The 14,042-nt window shown below is 40.8% G+C and overlaps 1 protein-coding gene across 1 annotated transcript in view; it reads left to right on the top strand.

The window, feature by feature from the left end:
• LOC121335239 overlaps nt 1-13,382 on the top strand; it is a 52,820-nt gene extending 39,438 nt beyond the window's left edge. Inside the window, 18 exon segments of the mRNA XM_041403134.1 lie at nt 765-901; nt 1,298-1,429; nt 2,923-2,963; nt 3,722-3,764; nt 4,411-4,480; nt 4,675-4,844; nt 5,003-5,083; nt 5,818-5,855; nt 6,510-6,645; nt 7,298-7,434; nt 7,837-8,059; nt 8,743-8,857; nt 9,184-9,321; nt 10,576-10,683; nt 11,225-11,416; nt 11,867-12,033; nt 12,433-12,619; nt 13,174-13,382. Of these exon segments, the coding sequence (XP_041259068.1) occupies nt 765-901; nt 1,298-1,429; nt 2,923-2,963; nt 3,722-3,764; nt 4,411-4,480; nt 4,675-4,844; nt 5,003-5,083; nt 5,818-5,855; nt 6,510-6,645; nt 7,298-7,434; nt 7,837-8,059; nt 8,743-8,857; nt 9,184-9,321; nt 10,576-10,683; nt 11,225-11,416; nt 11,867-12,033; nt 12,433-12,619; nt 13,174-13,382 (2,324 nt within the window).
• The last annotated feature ends 660 nt before the right edge of the window (nt 13,383-14,042 follow it).

The raw sequence follows: 14,042 nt of genomic DNA, 5'->3' as shown, positions 1-14,042 counted from the left end.
TTTGCATCAGCCCTTGTTCTGAGCTGAGGTAACTCTGTAAGGTCACAGCTGTGCCTGTCGCACATATTTCTCTGTGTCCCCAAAAAGTGCAGTAAAAGCTCTGCAATCTGTTGGAATGAAAAAAAAAATGTGGAAAGATCTCCCATGTTTTCCTCTGGAGTATAATTATGTGACAAAGAACACGAAATGGTTGCATTAATTGAGTAAATACTGAAATATGAGAAATTTAGCTTGTATTCAAAGTTTTCTCAATGCTAAGTAATCCAAACTACCATACCCTAATTCTCTGTGTGCCAGCATTCCAAGATAAAGCCCATCAGGTGTTGTTACATTTTGTAGCTACTCTGGCCTGGAACCAAAATATAATAGAAGATTGTATCTTTGCTTATGCAGAAATCAGAAAGCTTTTTCTTAATGTTCTGTTTGGCTAAATGAGAGGATATCACTTTGTTTCCTTAATGCTTGCTGCATTTGTCCTGGATTTTTTTTTTATCCTTGGCTAAACTTATTGTTTGATGACATAGAAGGAGGAGAAAACCTTTTGAATATATTTTTTATATTTCTAATAACATTTATTTAGAAAAGAGTCATGCCACCCTTCCTTTTTCTCCATTCCTCCAACCTAAATTGTATTGTTTATGTTGAATAAATATGCTATTTTGTATCATAATGTCTCTCTTTGAAAGCAGAACTTCATATTCTTCAATTAATTCTTTCTTCTAGAGCAAATGCTCATTTTAGATGTGTTTGTGTTTTTAATACAGTGAGCCAAACTGATTGTTACGTGAGCCTGTGGCTGCCAACTGCTTCAAACAAAAAAATTCAGACTAAAGCTGTCAAGAATTGCAAAGATCCAGTCTGGAATGAAACCTTCTACTTCAGGATCCAGAGTCAGGTCAAGGTATTGAACTGGGACTTTTCTGGTAACTGACCAAGGGAGTTACTGAGAGTTTTTATGCTTTTGCAAAGGGACATAAGCAATTTTCCCAAGAGGCAAGGAAAGATGCAGAAAGATGTGAGAATAACTCATACCTCATGATGGTTTTCCATGTCATGAAAGACAATTGTCTCTCTCAGCTTAGATAGAATATGGCATTTGAAATGTCTGTGATTTCCTCTCATTCCACCTCATAGGTGCTGACATGGATTTGACTTCCTCTCCACTTCCTTCCCTTCTTGTTCTTTTTCGTGATGTCCTCCCACTTCTCACAACAGCTGACTAAAACAGTTGTCTCCAGGATCTCTTGTTTCCAATAAAACCTGACACATTCCTAAAGCAGTTTCCTTCCTTTCCCAGAATGTGCTGGAGCTGGCACTCTATGATAAGGACGTGGTTACTCAGGATGACCACCTCTTCACAGTGTACTTTGACATAGCCAAACTTTCCCTGGGAGAGGAAGTCTTCATGCACTTCAAATGTGATTCACAGGTGAGGTCTGAAATAAGAAATTAAATAGCTTGGCAAGAATGTGTTTGTTAGCTTTTCTGCCTAAAATGTTATTTGTAAAATTTTGCCTTTTTTCTTTGTTATGTTCCAGCTGCCTAGCCACATAAAAATAAGTTGGTTTTCACTCTGACATGGGAAAACCTCTTTACTCCTGGATCTGTAGGCACACTGAAGGGTTTGGTGTCGGCCACAGAGGCTCACCAGTTTCAGGTGTATTGGCAGAATTGTCACTTTGCTGAGCCTGTCCCCATCAAGGGTCAAGGAGGGCATCCATGCCAGTAGCTGATGCTTTTGTCATGACCTATCACTTAGCCTCATAATTAGGAAGTAAAAACTCTGTGATCAGAACTAAATGTCAAACCAGACTAGTTGCTAATTATGGAATGTGGCATGGGTGTTTAAATAAAGTCTAAGTCATGCCATCCAGCTTGGCAGCAAGAAATAATCCTTGAAATCTCCCTTGAATGTCCAGGGAGACTCAAAGTTGTACATCCCATCTCCCAGTATGTTCTGTCTATCATTCTCCTTTTCCAGTTCCCTTCCAGTTTCTTGTGCATCTGTCATGTGCCACTTAGTTGAGGAATTACCTTATCTACACACACCCAAGCTCCACTGCACCTCATTGTTTTTACATGTCTTATTTGGCAATTTAGTTCCTTGCAAAATACCAAAGGAGCAGTGTGTGGACTTCACTAAGCTCTGGTGAAATTAAAATCTTGGCTAGTTGTAACCTGGCTGATCACTTTGAATGGTTACAGGTGCTATATCCAACCTTTTCTTTTTGTGTTTGCACAGCCACACCAGTTAGAGCTCATACTCTTCAAGCCTTTGTAAATTTTTTGTCCTATATTACTAACTTCTAGATGTCTTTAATTCAGTGGGTAATTTGAGCAACTAAGTAGTCTACAGCATGATCTCACTTTGCAGTTCATCATCCCTTCTCTCTCCAATTTTGTTTTTCTCTTGCCTGTGCTTTCTTTCCCCTGAGGATTATACTCTTTTTCACCACTTCACAGACCAGGCCTTCATGTGAAATTTACCTCTATCCCAAAGCCCTCAACTTGTTGCCACACAAAGAGATTTTCCTCTTCCACAGCTGCTTTGCATGTCACCATTTCTCTTCCTGACACCAGAAGGCTTTGGCCCTCCCCTTCAGCACATCCCCTTTCCTTTTGCTGGCAGACTCAGAAGGAGACAACTTCTCTTCCTAGGTCTGTCCCATAGGACCCAGCAGAAGCAGGCAAGCCAAGCAATTTCTGTGTTAAAAACTGCTATGACAGCCATCCACAAGCTTCCTATCAGTAGAGAATTTGAGGCTCAGGACACACAGATGTGGGGTGGTGTGTGCCTCTGTTTTAAATGCTCTGCTGGTCACAAACAGAAGATGCATGCCCAGATTGTGAGAATGAGACCTTGCATTATGAGAATTGCCAGTAAACTAGTACCAAAGTAATTTTCCTTCCTTTATTTTCCAGAGACAAGAGGAGTTGGAGGTGGGATTTGCCTTGGATAATATGTGAGTAAACATGAAATGCAACATTACCTGGAACAAAAAGAAACAGCAATTCAGAGACATGAAATAATTTAGTCTGCTTGTTCAGAGTGCATCATTCCCAAGGTATCTGTGCTATGAGCTATGTCGACAAATGGGTGAATGCCAGAATGACCTCCTGTGAACTTCAGGCAAACAGGGAGAACACCCTAAAACCTTTTCTTTGTCTAATGTAGTGAACATTATTTTAGACCAGAATGTTGCTGGTTTGTTATGCACTTGTGTTTGAGATCAGCAAGAGGGTCCACCTCCCTTTGAAACACAGCATGGAATAATGCACTGGATTTCTGATCCAGTGCCTTTATTGTTCCATAGTCCAACAAAGCATGTTTTTGTTTTTTTGTTTTTTGGGGTTTTTTTTGTTTGTTTGTTTTTGGTTTTTGTTTTGGTTTTTTTTTTGTTTGTTTTGTTTTTTGTTTTTGTTTTTTTAAAGTGGGTTCCATGAAATCAAGCCTTAGCTTGGGACTCAGCATAAAATTGCTACATGGTTTGGCCTCAGAGCACCTTTGGCAATTTTTTTTGCTGAGCTCCAGGACTGGATGAGCCAGTAGGGTGACAATTGTGCCTTAACATAGTGGAGTGAGGGAACTTGTACGACAAGTCTCCTGGGACTTTTCTTTCAAATCCAATATGCAGGTAAAATCAGGAGAAGGGTAGGGCTTATGAACTATACTGTAATTTTAATAAGTTATTGTAAATGCATTTGTGTTTCTGTTTCCTAGTTCAGGCCCTCCTGAAACCATCATTACTAATGGAGTGCTAGTGGTAAGTGTTGTATTTCGTCACCTTTCTTGTCCTGTTGCCACACTCGTTTCACTTGACTCACGGTCATCAGGACAACATACCCCTTGACTGAGACAGCCAGCACTGAAACATTGCCATTTCCCACTTCATCATGACACATCCTTGTGGATGGCACCTCTGGAGACACTGTGGCTGCAACAGCATGGAGATCCCCCATCCCAGCATCCCTTTGCTATTGCAAAGGAAACACGTAGTTTAGGTCTGAGACATCAGTGCAGCAGTGAATTCTTCCTTAGGCATCACTCCTCCCAAATTTCCATATTGCCAAAGTGAGAGGGTTTTTCCTGTCCCATGCAGATATAATTTCCCACATTCAAAACAGTGCTTTTTACACAGGGACTTCCCATCCCTGACATTTTCTCATTTATTACCTTTGCTTGCTCATGAATTGTGTTTAAAACCATCCTCACATCCCTGGGATCCTGAAAGTACTGTTTTTCACTTTGTCCTCATCTTCTCCCTTCTGCAAGCCCTGTTCATCCACACTGCACTCCTGCCTTGCCCTGGTTATGTCCCATTTAGACTAGGAAACAGAATGTCATATTTTTGGAAAAATTAAATTTGAAAATTCCCTGCCATGATGTATTTTACTGTTCACATCTTATAGTCTCGCAAAATCTGCTGCTTAGAAGTTCAGGTGGTTGAGAAGAAGAAGAAAAAAAAGGAGAAGAAATCAAGTAAGGTTATTTCTCCATCAGCTATTTTTAACTGATATGCTAATAGTATGAGCACAATTGGCTTAATGTAAGAATTAAAAAGCCCAAACAAATCCAAAACATGAGAACAGCCTTGTGATAGATTCTGTAAGAATTTTTGTTAACAATTTTGATGAGAAAACTAATCTGTGTCTGCTTTTGTGTCATTTCCTTAGAAAAAGAATTCTCCTTTAAAGTGCAAGGCTCTTATGAAGGCACCCAGGACATTGTGCTGGGATCTAATCTGGTCTTCAGCTCCTCCTCTCCTGCCAAATTCCACTATGCCAGATACAAGCAGCCAACGCTGGATGTTACACTACCGGGGAAGAAAGGACCTCCCTCCTCAGTATGTTATAACTGAGCTTTAAAAAACATAATAATGGCATGTAAAATATTAGACACCATAAATAGACATTAATTAATGCATAAATGCATTAATTTGCGTTGTGGGCAGAGAGTAACATTCCTTACAATATAAACTTGGGTTTGTTTGTATTTTTTCAGCACTCGTGTGTGTATGATACAGGCTCTCCAAATGTGGAACTTCATTCCATTCCTAGTGGGAAAAACATGATTTTAGCAGAGGTGAGTGCCTGCTTTTTTAGTGGGAGAGGCTGAGAAACCTGGATGTGGAAGTCTGCATCCCCCTGGTGATTACCATGGTACTTTCTGCCAATGAAAGCCTGCAGACAAAAATATCACAGCCTAACAGTGGTAGGTCTTTCAGTAATTAGGCCAGGTTGTGCCTTGTTTTGTTTGAATAGACGTGGGCATCTTGCTACTCCATCCTGGTATTAGTTCACATGAATGTTGAAGCTCTGCTCTTCCCCTTCTCACACACCAGTGGGGCACCTGAGCTGACTGAGGTAGCGTCAGACTCCTGCTGATGCTGACAATGCTTTACAAAGCACTTTTAGATCCATGGTTTTAAAAAATCCATGTAGAATGAAAGGATCATGACTGTTTTGGGGTATAAGCCACAGAAAGAGGGGAACAAATACTGCTATGTAGAATCATAGTCCCAGTGGCTGCCTAAGAGGTATTGTTAGTAGAGATGGGTAAGGTGTACATTATCATGACTCTGTAAACAGCAGTTATCCTCATGTTACATTTACTAGACAACATTAAAAATTATTGAATAGCTTCCCTTTCAGTAAAACACTACAATCAATTTGCATAGGATTATTTGAGTTCCTGATTATTCAGAGCTCCTGATTTGTACCCACATTGCTAGGATGGCACAAGATAAAATTCCTCCTCAGGCTGCAGGGAAGAAGCATATTGTCAGCACTCACATTGTTCACATTCTTGCTTTCCAGGATAAAAGATTTGATTTATATGCGAAGGCAGAAGACTGGTAAGTGACTTGCCACTTTTGGAGGTTAACTTTTACTAAGCTGAACTCATCTCACCCTAGGCTCTTTACTGGGGAGGAGGCACAGCAGGACTGTAGGTGGTGTGTGGCATTCACATGAGCTGGAAGCAACTGCATGTAGTGTAGTGTAATACATGTAGATAATTCATACTGACACATGAATAATGAAAAAAAATGCATAAAATAGAAAAAATAATATTACAAGGCAATTATGCTACCTAGTGTTATGCTCAGCACACTTTTACCTTTTCTTTAACACTGGACTAGAGCGCAGCTGATCATGTGGCATTGTTGATTATGAAGTAGGAAAAATTTCTCCCCAATTCAAGAAAGTATGAGAAGTTTTTCCTATAGGTCTCAGTTCACTAAGATGAATCCAGACAGCAGGTATCTCAGAAATTAGCTGCAGGAATGTCTTTCCTTAGGTTTTATTTTGATAACTGCTTAGAAATTTGTCAGTCTTTTTTTCTATCCTTCTTTCGTGCAGCATTGTGTACTTGCTTGGGAGTGTAGGAAAGGGACCTCCTGTAAAGGCAGTATTTTGTGGATCAGGTTCATTTTTTTACTTTGGAAACTCTGAGTTGAACAATATGAACAATAAAATGGAATATTCTTTTTTCCTGATCTCTGCTTCAGCCCAGACCACCTTGATGTGCGTTTAGGATTTGACCTCTGCATACAAGAACAAGACTTTCTCTGCAAAAGGAAGAATTATGTTATTCCTGCTCTGAAGAAGGTTCTGCAGCTGGAACAGGATCTGCTGGAACATGAGGTCTGTAGGGAAAACATTTAAAACATCTCACCAGTGCTTAGCAGTGAAAGCTTAATGGTGCAATACAACCTCTTTTTCTTCACAGTTAAAAGTTTTTCTGATATTTCCTCATCTTAAAAGTTAGGTATACCTCCAATACTGCCCCTAAATACCTCTAAATTCACCCTGCTGTTTGTGTCCTTTGCAGTTGCTATCCTGAGTTTAGCCTTTTTCCTGCTACACTTCCTTGGAAGCCAGACCAAATATTCCTAATACAGGAATGGCTTCTTCCACACTCCTTACACTACTATTGTGGTCCTTGTGGATAGTCCCTCCTCTCTTCAGCCTGTGAGCTTTCTTTCTGATTCCTGTTTTTCCAACTGATTTTTTTTCACTTTTACTGTCTCTTTTGGTTTGAATTAATGCATTTTTATTTGTTTCATATCAAATATCTCTGTTGAACACATTGGAGACAAGTGTCAGATATCTAATGGTCATTGCTTCTATTCCTGTTCTCCTTTATAAAATAAATGGTAGGTTATATTTCAGTATAAATCGTTTAGAAAGGAGTCTATGGCTGGGCACACGTGGCGGTGCCAGGCTTTATGTATCACTCTGCAGTCAGGTGCAGCCGCCGTGTGACACTGGCCCTTTCTGTCCCTGTGTTGCACAGAGCCCGGTGGTGGCCATCATGACCACGGGAGGAGGGATGAGGTCCTTGACTGCACTCTATGGCAGCCTGAGGGGGCTCAAGAAGCTCAATGTCTTGGACTGTGCCACCTACCTGACTGGCTTGTCTGGCACTACATGGTGAGTGGCCCTTGGCTGGAGGCTCCCTCATGGCACCAAAGTGCTGAAGGAGGCTGGGCCTGATGTACTGTGGTTTACCTGTAATAACTTCTCAGCAGTCCTACTTCTTGATCTTCTTCCAAAATTCTTCTTCCAGAATGAAGTCCTTTCATGGGGGAAAGTCACATAATTTGCAACTACATGAAAACAAGTGTTTTTCTAAGAATGGTTTATGGGAAATTGTTCATGCTGGTTTGACAGGGGTAATGACTGTGACTTCAAAGGGAGCATGACAGTTTCATAGGGAATTGAAGAAAAGAAACATTAATCAAGAACTTAAACCAGAAACATTGAATGTAGCTATTGCCTGCCTCAAGCTTTGGCGTGCTTTTTATCCCTCTTCAATTTGTTTCCTCTTCCTAGGACCATGTCAAACTTGTACAGAGATGCTGACTGGTCACGAAAGGATCTCGACAAGCAAATCAGTGAGGCTCGAAAACATATGACAAAATGCAAAATAAATTCCTTTTCCTTGGAATATTTGAAGTATTACAAAAAGCAGCTGTGCCAGCGGAAAAGAGAGGGCTACAAAACGTCTTTTATAGATCTCTGGGGGCTTGTCCTGGAATCTTTTTTGCATGATGGGGTACAGTATATCATAAAGAGCATTTACTGTGGCTTAGCATTTTCTGAAAATTTATTTCTGGAGAAGATATTTTTCTGTTGGCTCTGAGAAAAGCAGTTTGTTACGAGACTGTGCAAGCAAATGCACGGCCATTTCCAAAACATTTGGTGCCAGCCTTGTAGATACTCATCCATGGTGGAAATCAGCATCCTTGCTTGTGAAATTTTGAATACGTTTGTCTGAGAAAATTCCAAGACTAACATTTTGAAACAGTATTACAGTTTAAGAATTTTTTTTCCTATTCTGCAAGTTACTTGTTTAGAAATAACAAAATTGCAGACATTAGGCATACCCATGAGAGTTGTTAACAAAAGGATCTGCAGCGTTTTGAAAGGTGTGAGGTCTTCCATAAAGGTGCAGCACAATGCAATAATGTGTTTTATATCAAAAGTATTGCTTTCTGCTCTTTGTGATTTCTTTCCATTTTCATCTTAATTCATTGTCAAATAATCTGGCATCAGCTTGGAAGGCTGCAGGTATTTCAGTAGCAGAATGTCTATGGAAATTTTGAAAAATATGGAACATTTCAGAATATAACTGACCACACATTAGAGGCAGGAGTTTTTCTGCCCTGCAGGCTTAGATGCAGAGAATATTGCCGTGCTAATTTTTGTCTCAGTGTAACCGTATTTCTGGAATCACAGAAAGACAACCACAGACTCTCTGACCAGCAACGAGCCATTGACCGTGGTCAGAACCCACTTCCTATCTACACTGCAATCAATGTCAAAAACAACTACAGCACTCTGGATTTCAAAGGTAATTATGAGACTTCTGGGAGTCATTTGTCTTTATATTTAAGGTGATAAGTTGTGGAACAGTCTTTTTAGACAGCCTAAAAACCCCCTCTTATTTGAAGACCAGATTCTCAGCTGATGTGTATTCATATAATATCCTCGTGGTCAGGTAAAAGTTTGGCTGTCTATGCAACAGACTCAAAAACATTCCAAAGCCTTTCCATGTTCATGAGTTTTTGGTTGTAGCATGCTTATAACTCATTGCTATTGGTCCAAAATATTAGACTCAAAAATTATTTTGAGGGCTGTAATAAAACATTGTTCTTTTCTTTGGGTTCTTTTTTACAGAATGGGTGGAGTTCACCCCATATGAGGTGGGATTGCAAAAATATGGAGTTTTTGTTCGCACTGAGGATTTTGGCAGTGAATTCTTCATGGGACGATTGATGAAAAAGGTCCCTGAATCCAGGATCTGCTTCTTGGAAGGTAAGCTATTAAAAAACAACAAATTATTTTATTGCTTGTTTTGTTTTGGGGGTTTAGGTTTGGGGTTTTTTTATGGTTTTGGTTGTTTGGTTTTTTTTTAATGTGAGCTAGATAAACTACACTCTAATAAGGTATTGGTGCAGGACAAACATGGCAGTTTCACCAGAGAGGATACATGTCTCTGCTGAATTAATACTTATTATAATGGATTCAGTTTACAGTAAAGAAGAAAATTCAAAGGGATTGTCAAATAGTTATTTACACTATTAAACCTAGTTTTGAATTAAAATATAGTATGGCTTCTGGTACAACAATTAAATTGAGGTCCTTGGGAATCCATCGTTCAACCCATGCTTCCCCATAAAGGTGAACTTCTGAGCCTATTTCCTGTCTCATGGGTAGTCAGTATTTTGTATGCTCCCTATAAACATTTCACAAGAGCCTTCAGGCTGATTCTCCACTGCATCAGGGTGTGTTTGATCATGCCCGGCTCTCCTGCTCCAGAGAAGCAGGCCACATGTCCCTGGCTCCAGTTTCCACACTGCCTGGGCAAGGCTGGGGCGAAAACAACACAGCCATCCTTGAAACATTTTTGCTGTTGACTGCGGCGGAGCATGGCTGTGTGTTCTCCTGACAAATAGACAAGCTTGTCTGTGACTGACTTCACAAGCAAACTTCTCTCTGGCTGGCCACTTCACTGAGCAGGAAGGAGACACTATAAAATTTTAGCCTCAGTCTGTGCTGGAGTGTCACGCATTGTCACACTCCCCGAATGAAAAAACAGTAAGACCTTGTGCCCTAATGGATAACCAAAGAAATTGCTTTTCAATCTCAAAAATTCCTGGTCAAAACTGATCGCTTGGTGTGTTAACAGGCTTATTCTCAGAAAGGGAATCCTACAAAAGCAGAGGCTGTAAGATTATGTTGTAGTTATGCCCTTATCAATGTAATTCCACATCAAATCTCTTGGATTACAAACTTTCATCCTTTCTTTCTATATAAGCTTCATGACACTTGGGGTTTTTTTCCTGAAAATACAAATTCCTTTTTAATTCACAAAGATCTCCATCCCTAAGTAACATAAGACAAAAACTGGATACCAAAAATAAGGTCTAAAAACCAGCAGCCAAATAAAAATGACACATTATGCTTTTAAAACAAAATGACAAAAAACAAACTGCACAAGTTTCATCATAACAGTTTGAGATTCATGATATGTGAATGTTTGAGTTAGAAAGCTCTTTTCTTTTACAGGCATATGGAGTAGTTTATTTTCATTCAATGTGTTATATATCTGGAATTTGTCCCATTCATCAGAAGATTTCTGGCACAGGTGGACCCGGGATCATATTGACAATATAGGTAAATGGCCATACTTCTTTTTCACTGTGTATTTGTTGTGAAATGGAGATATATGTCTCATACTGCCAAGTACAAATAAATAATTTAAAATTTCTGGTCCTGTCATCTATCAGGGGTCAACATGATGCTGGTAAATGATTAAAATGTTCAGAAATAATAAGATTGATCTGTAAATTATTAATAAAGCAAAATTATTTTGGCTGCTTCAAGTGGGAACTACAGTCATACAAATAAGTTAGTACCTGTCCTTTTCCAAAGCCTGCATTCAGTCTGTTCCACAAATGTGTGTATGTCTGGAGCAGGCTTTTATTGCTGCTTGACACTGTATCTTGGGGGTTTTTATCCAAGCCCAGACTGTGTAAGGAAATAGTATTTATCTAGTTAGAGTAGCTTGTCATTTTCTGTTTTGTCTGGACACCTCTGCTTGGTGGTCCTTTAAAAAAGAGAAAGCATCAGGGTTTATTACTTACCTTGACTTGTTGAGGGCTGGCCCTGCTCTGGGCAGGTGGAATTTAACATATTTTAAATTAAATCCGGGCAGAGGAGGAGCCCGCGCTGCCCATGAAGCCGCAGGAGCTGCGGACGCGGCTGTTGACGCCGCCCGGGCCCCTGGGCAGCGCCCTGCGCGCCGCGCTCGCCGACCGCGTCTGCATCGCCCAGGAGCACAGCTTCCTCAAGGGCCTCCAGATGCACAGCCGCTACCTGGAGAACACGCACTTCTGCAGGTGGAAAGGTAACGGGAGACCCGTGGGCCTGGGGACACAATAAACCAGCTGAACGAAACAACCCCCCAAATTTGATACTACTGGGGTTGGAGGCCAGGTTTGGGCAGAATCTCTGTTAGATCAGTCTATGATCATGCTGCATCACAGGATGTAGCAGGCCGTGGTGTTGAGTTACCTGTCAGTGGTTTGCTGGTGGCACTCAGCTCCAGAGGCTGGGCCACCAGGTCCTTTCTCTTTTCCAAGACACACTCGGTGGGGAGGCACGGTAAACCCCCTTCATGAATGTTGTTACTGCAGGTCCAAAGCTGAGAGGGCAGAAGAGAAGGGATATGGCAAACCTCCCTTCCCCAAGGACTGTAACCAGTTAAGGCTCTGTGGACATGGTGTAACAGTGGAAAAACAGGCCAGCAAGTTTTGTGGTATTGCACTTACAGCAAGAATTATTTTTTTAATTGCAGATACTGTGTTAGACACATTTCCCAACCAGCTGACGCAGTCAGATGAATTCCTGTCTCTGGTAGATACTGGATTTTTCATCAATACAAGCATCATGCCACTTCTAAAACCAGAGAGAAAGGTGGATGTCATCCTGCATTTAAATTACAGTGCAGGATCCCAGATACAGGTGAGAGTATTAGAAACAGTCTTTGTGTCTTCTTCTATATGTGTATATATATTATATGTATGCTTATAATTTTTTAACACTTAGGTGCTTTTTGTATTGGTCCTACTAAAAGTCTTAACCTTTAGCGTTTTTAGCTTAATGATGAAGTGCAATACATCTCTTATAGGCTGCACGTAGTCTCATTTGTTTTTCTTGTACAATAAACTGTCTTGTGCGAAGACTCAGGAAAACAAAAAAAAACAAAACCACAAAAAAACTGTCTAGTGTCACAGTGCTTTTGATTAGGGGTTAAGAGCTTTTGCACAAGCAGCTTAGAAAATGCCTATTACTGGACTCCAAGAAATTCTGAGCCTTAAAATGCTCTTTTAAGTCTTAGTACTGCTCTGTTCCTTGATCCAGGCTTTGGACCAGACCTGCAAGTACTGCTCTGAGCAGGGAATAGTTTTTCCCAAGGTGGACTTGAGTGAAGAAGACAGAAAAAAGCTGAAGGAGTGTTACCTCTTTGATGGTGCTGAGACTCCAGGAGCACCAGTACTGCTATTTTTCCCACTAGTTAATGATACCTTCCAAAAATACAAAGCACCAGGCAAGTACTCAGGCATGTTAAAAAGAAGTTTTACATCATGGACAGCTTATTAAAAGGAATGTGTTTAATACTCCAACTCCTGAACTTCACTGTTGACTCTTTTCAGTACATCAAACGTTTCTGTTTCTTAATTTTTTTAGCCATGTGAGATTTGATGCCAGGGCTGTGATGTTTCAATCCCTAAGCTAGTTATCTTCCAGGTAATTAGCTTTCAGGTAACTTTGATGTATCTACTAATGTGTACATCCATAGGTACATGCTGTAGGTACTTTCAGGTACAGCTAAGAGCAAGGCTGCAGACCCATGTAAAAATAATCACCCCTTTTTGTCCCCTCATCCTGTGAAGCCACTGGTATGCACTTGAGCCAGGGATTGAGCTGCCAATTTGAATAAGAATTATTTGGGTTTTTTTTTTTAATTAAAGCCAAAGGAGTAATTTACGCTGTGAACTCTCTCTGTGGAGAAACACCTCCTTTCCTTCCTCTGTTAAGAGTTTGCTTGTTTATGACCAGGGTAATTTCTCTCAGCAGTGATTTCTCACCCCTTCCTCGTAGGTCAGAAGCGCTCGGAGTCAGAGATGGAAGATGGCAAAGTTGATCTCTACGGCTGCTGTTCCCCATATTCAACATATTCCCTTCAGTACACTGAGAAAGAGTATGACTGCCTGGTTCAGCTGGGTGAATACAACATCCTCAACAATGAAGACCTCATTATACAGGCCTTGCGCACAGCAGTGGCACGGAAAAGGCAGATGAAGAAATAATGCCAGACGAGACAGGGTGCTTTTAAGTCTCTTAACCTGCTGAGAGACTGAAGGTCTCTTACTATTAGCTAGCAGGCTTCAAAGCATTCCTGCTCAATCCCACTAAATGGTAATCTCAGGTGAACAAAACAGACTGAAGAAAAACTTTTTCTCCAAAGAATTTCACTGCAGAAATCATTGCAATTCAGTTAAACAATGGAGTATGAATCATTGTATGATACCGAGGATGGGCAGCCACAAAGAAGAAGGTGCTAAAATATAATAAACATGGTGCTTGTTGCCCTGGGAAAGAGCTTTAAGTGTTTAAGCCTGACATCTTCAGTGCAGACCACATTAAAAGCATATTTTATTAACTTGGCTTGTGTTTTGTATTTGCAAGCTGGTGCTGAGACAAGCAGCAATGATTGGGACAGGTTTGTGACTGGTATCATGGCATGCTGCATGCTTAGAGAAAAGCACATGCAGCATGGAGAATAGCACTGTGGAAAGGGACAAAGGGACCTGGGGGTCTGTGGCAAGCTGGGTACGAGCCAGCAGTGCCCTGGCAGCCACAAGGGCCAAGCTTGTCCTGAGGGGCATCAGGCACAGCATCACCAGCCAGGCAAGGGAGGGGATTGTCCCGCTCTGCTCTGCACTGGGGTGGCCTCACCTCTAGTCCTT

Source organism: Onychostruthus taczanowskii, unplaced genomic scaffold, assembly GCF_017590055.1.
Source record: "Onychostruthus taczanowskii isolate IOZ18803 unplaced genomic scaffold, ASM1759005v1 scaffold1, whole genome shotgun sequence".
Classification (NCBI taxonomy): Eukaryota; Metazoa; Chordata; class Aves; order Passeriformes; family Passeridae; genus Onychostruthus; species Onychostruthus taczanowskii.
This window is presented reverse-complemented; position numbering and strand designations above follow the sequence as displayed.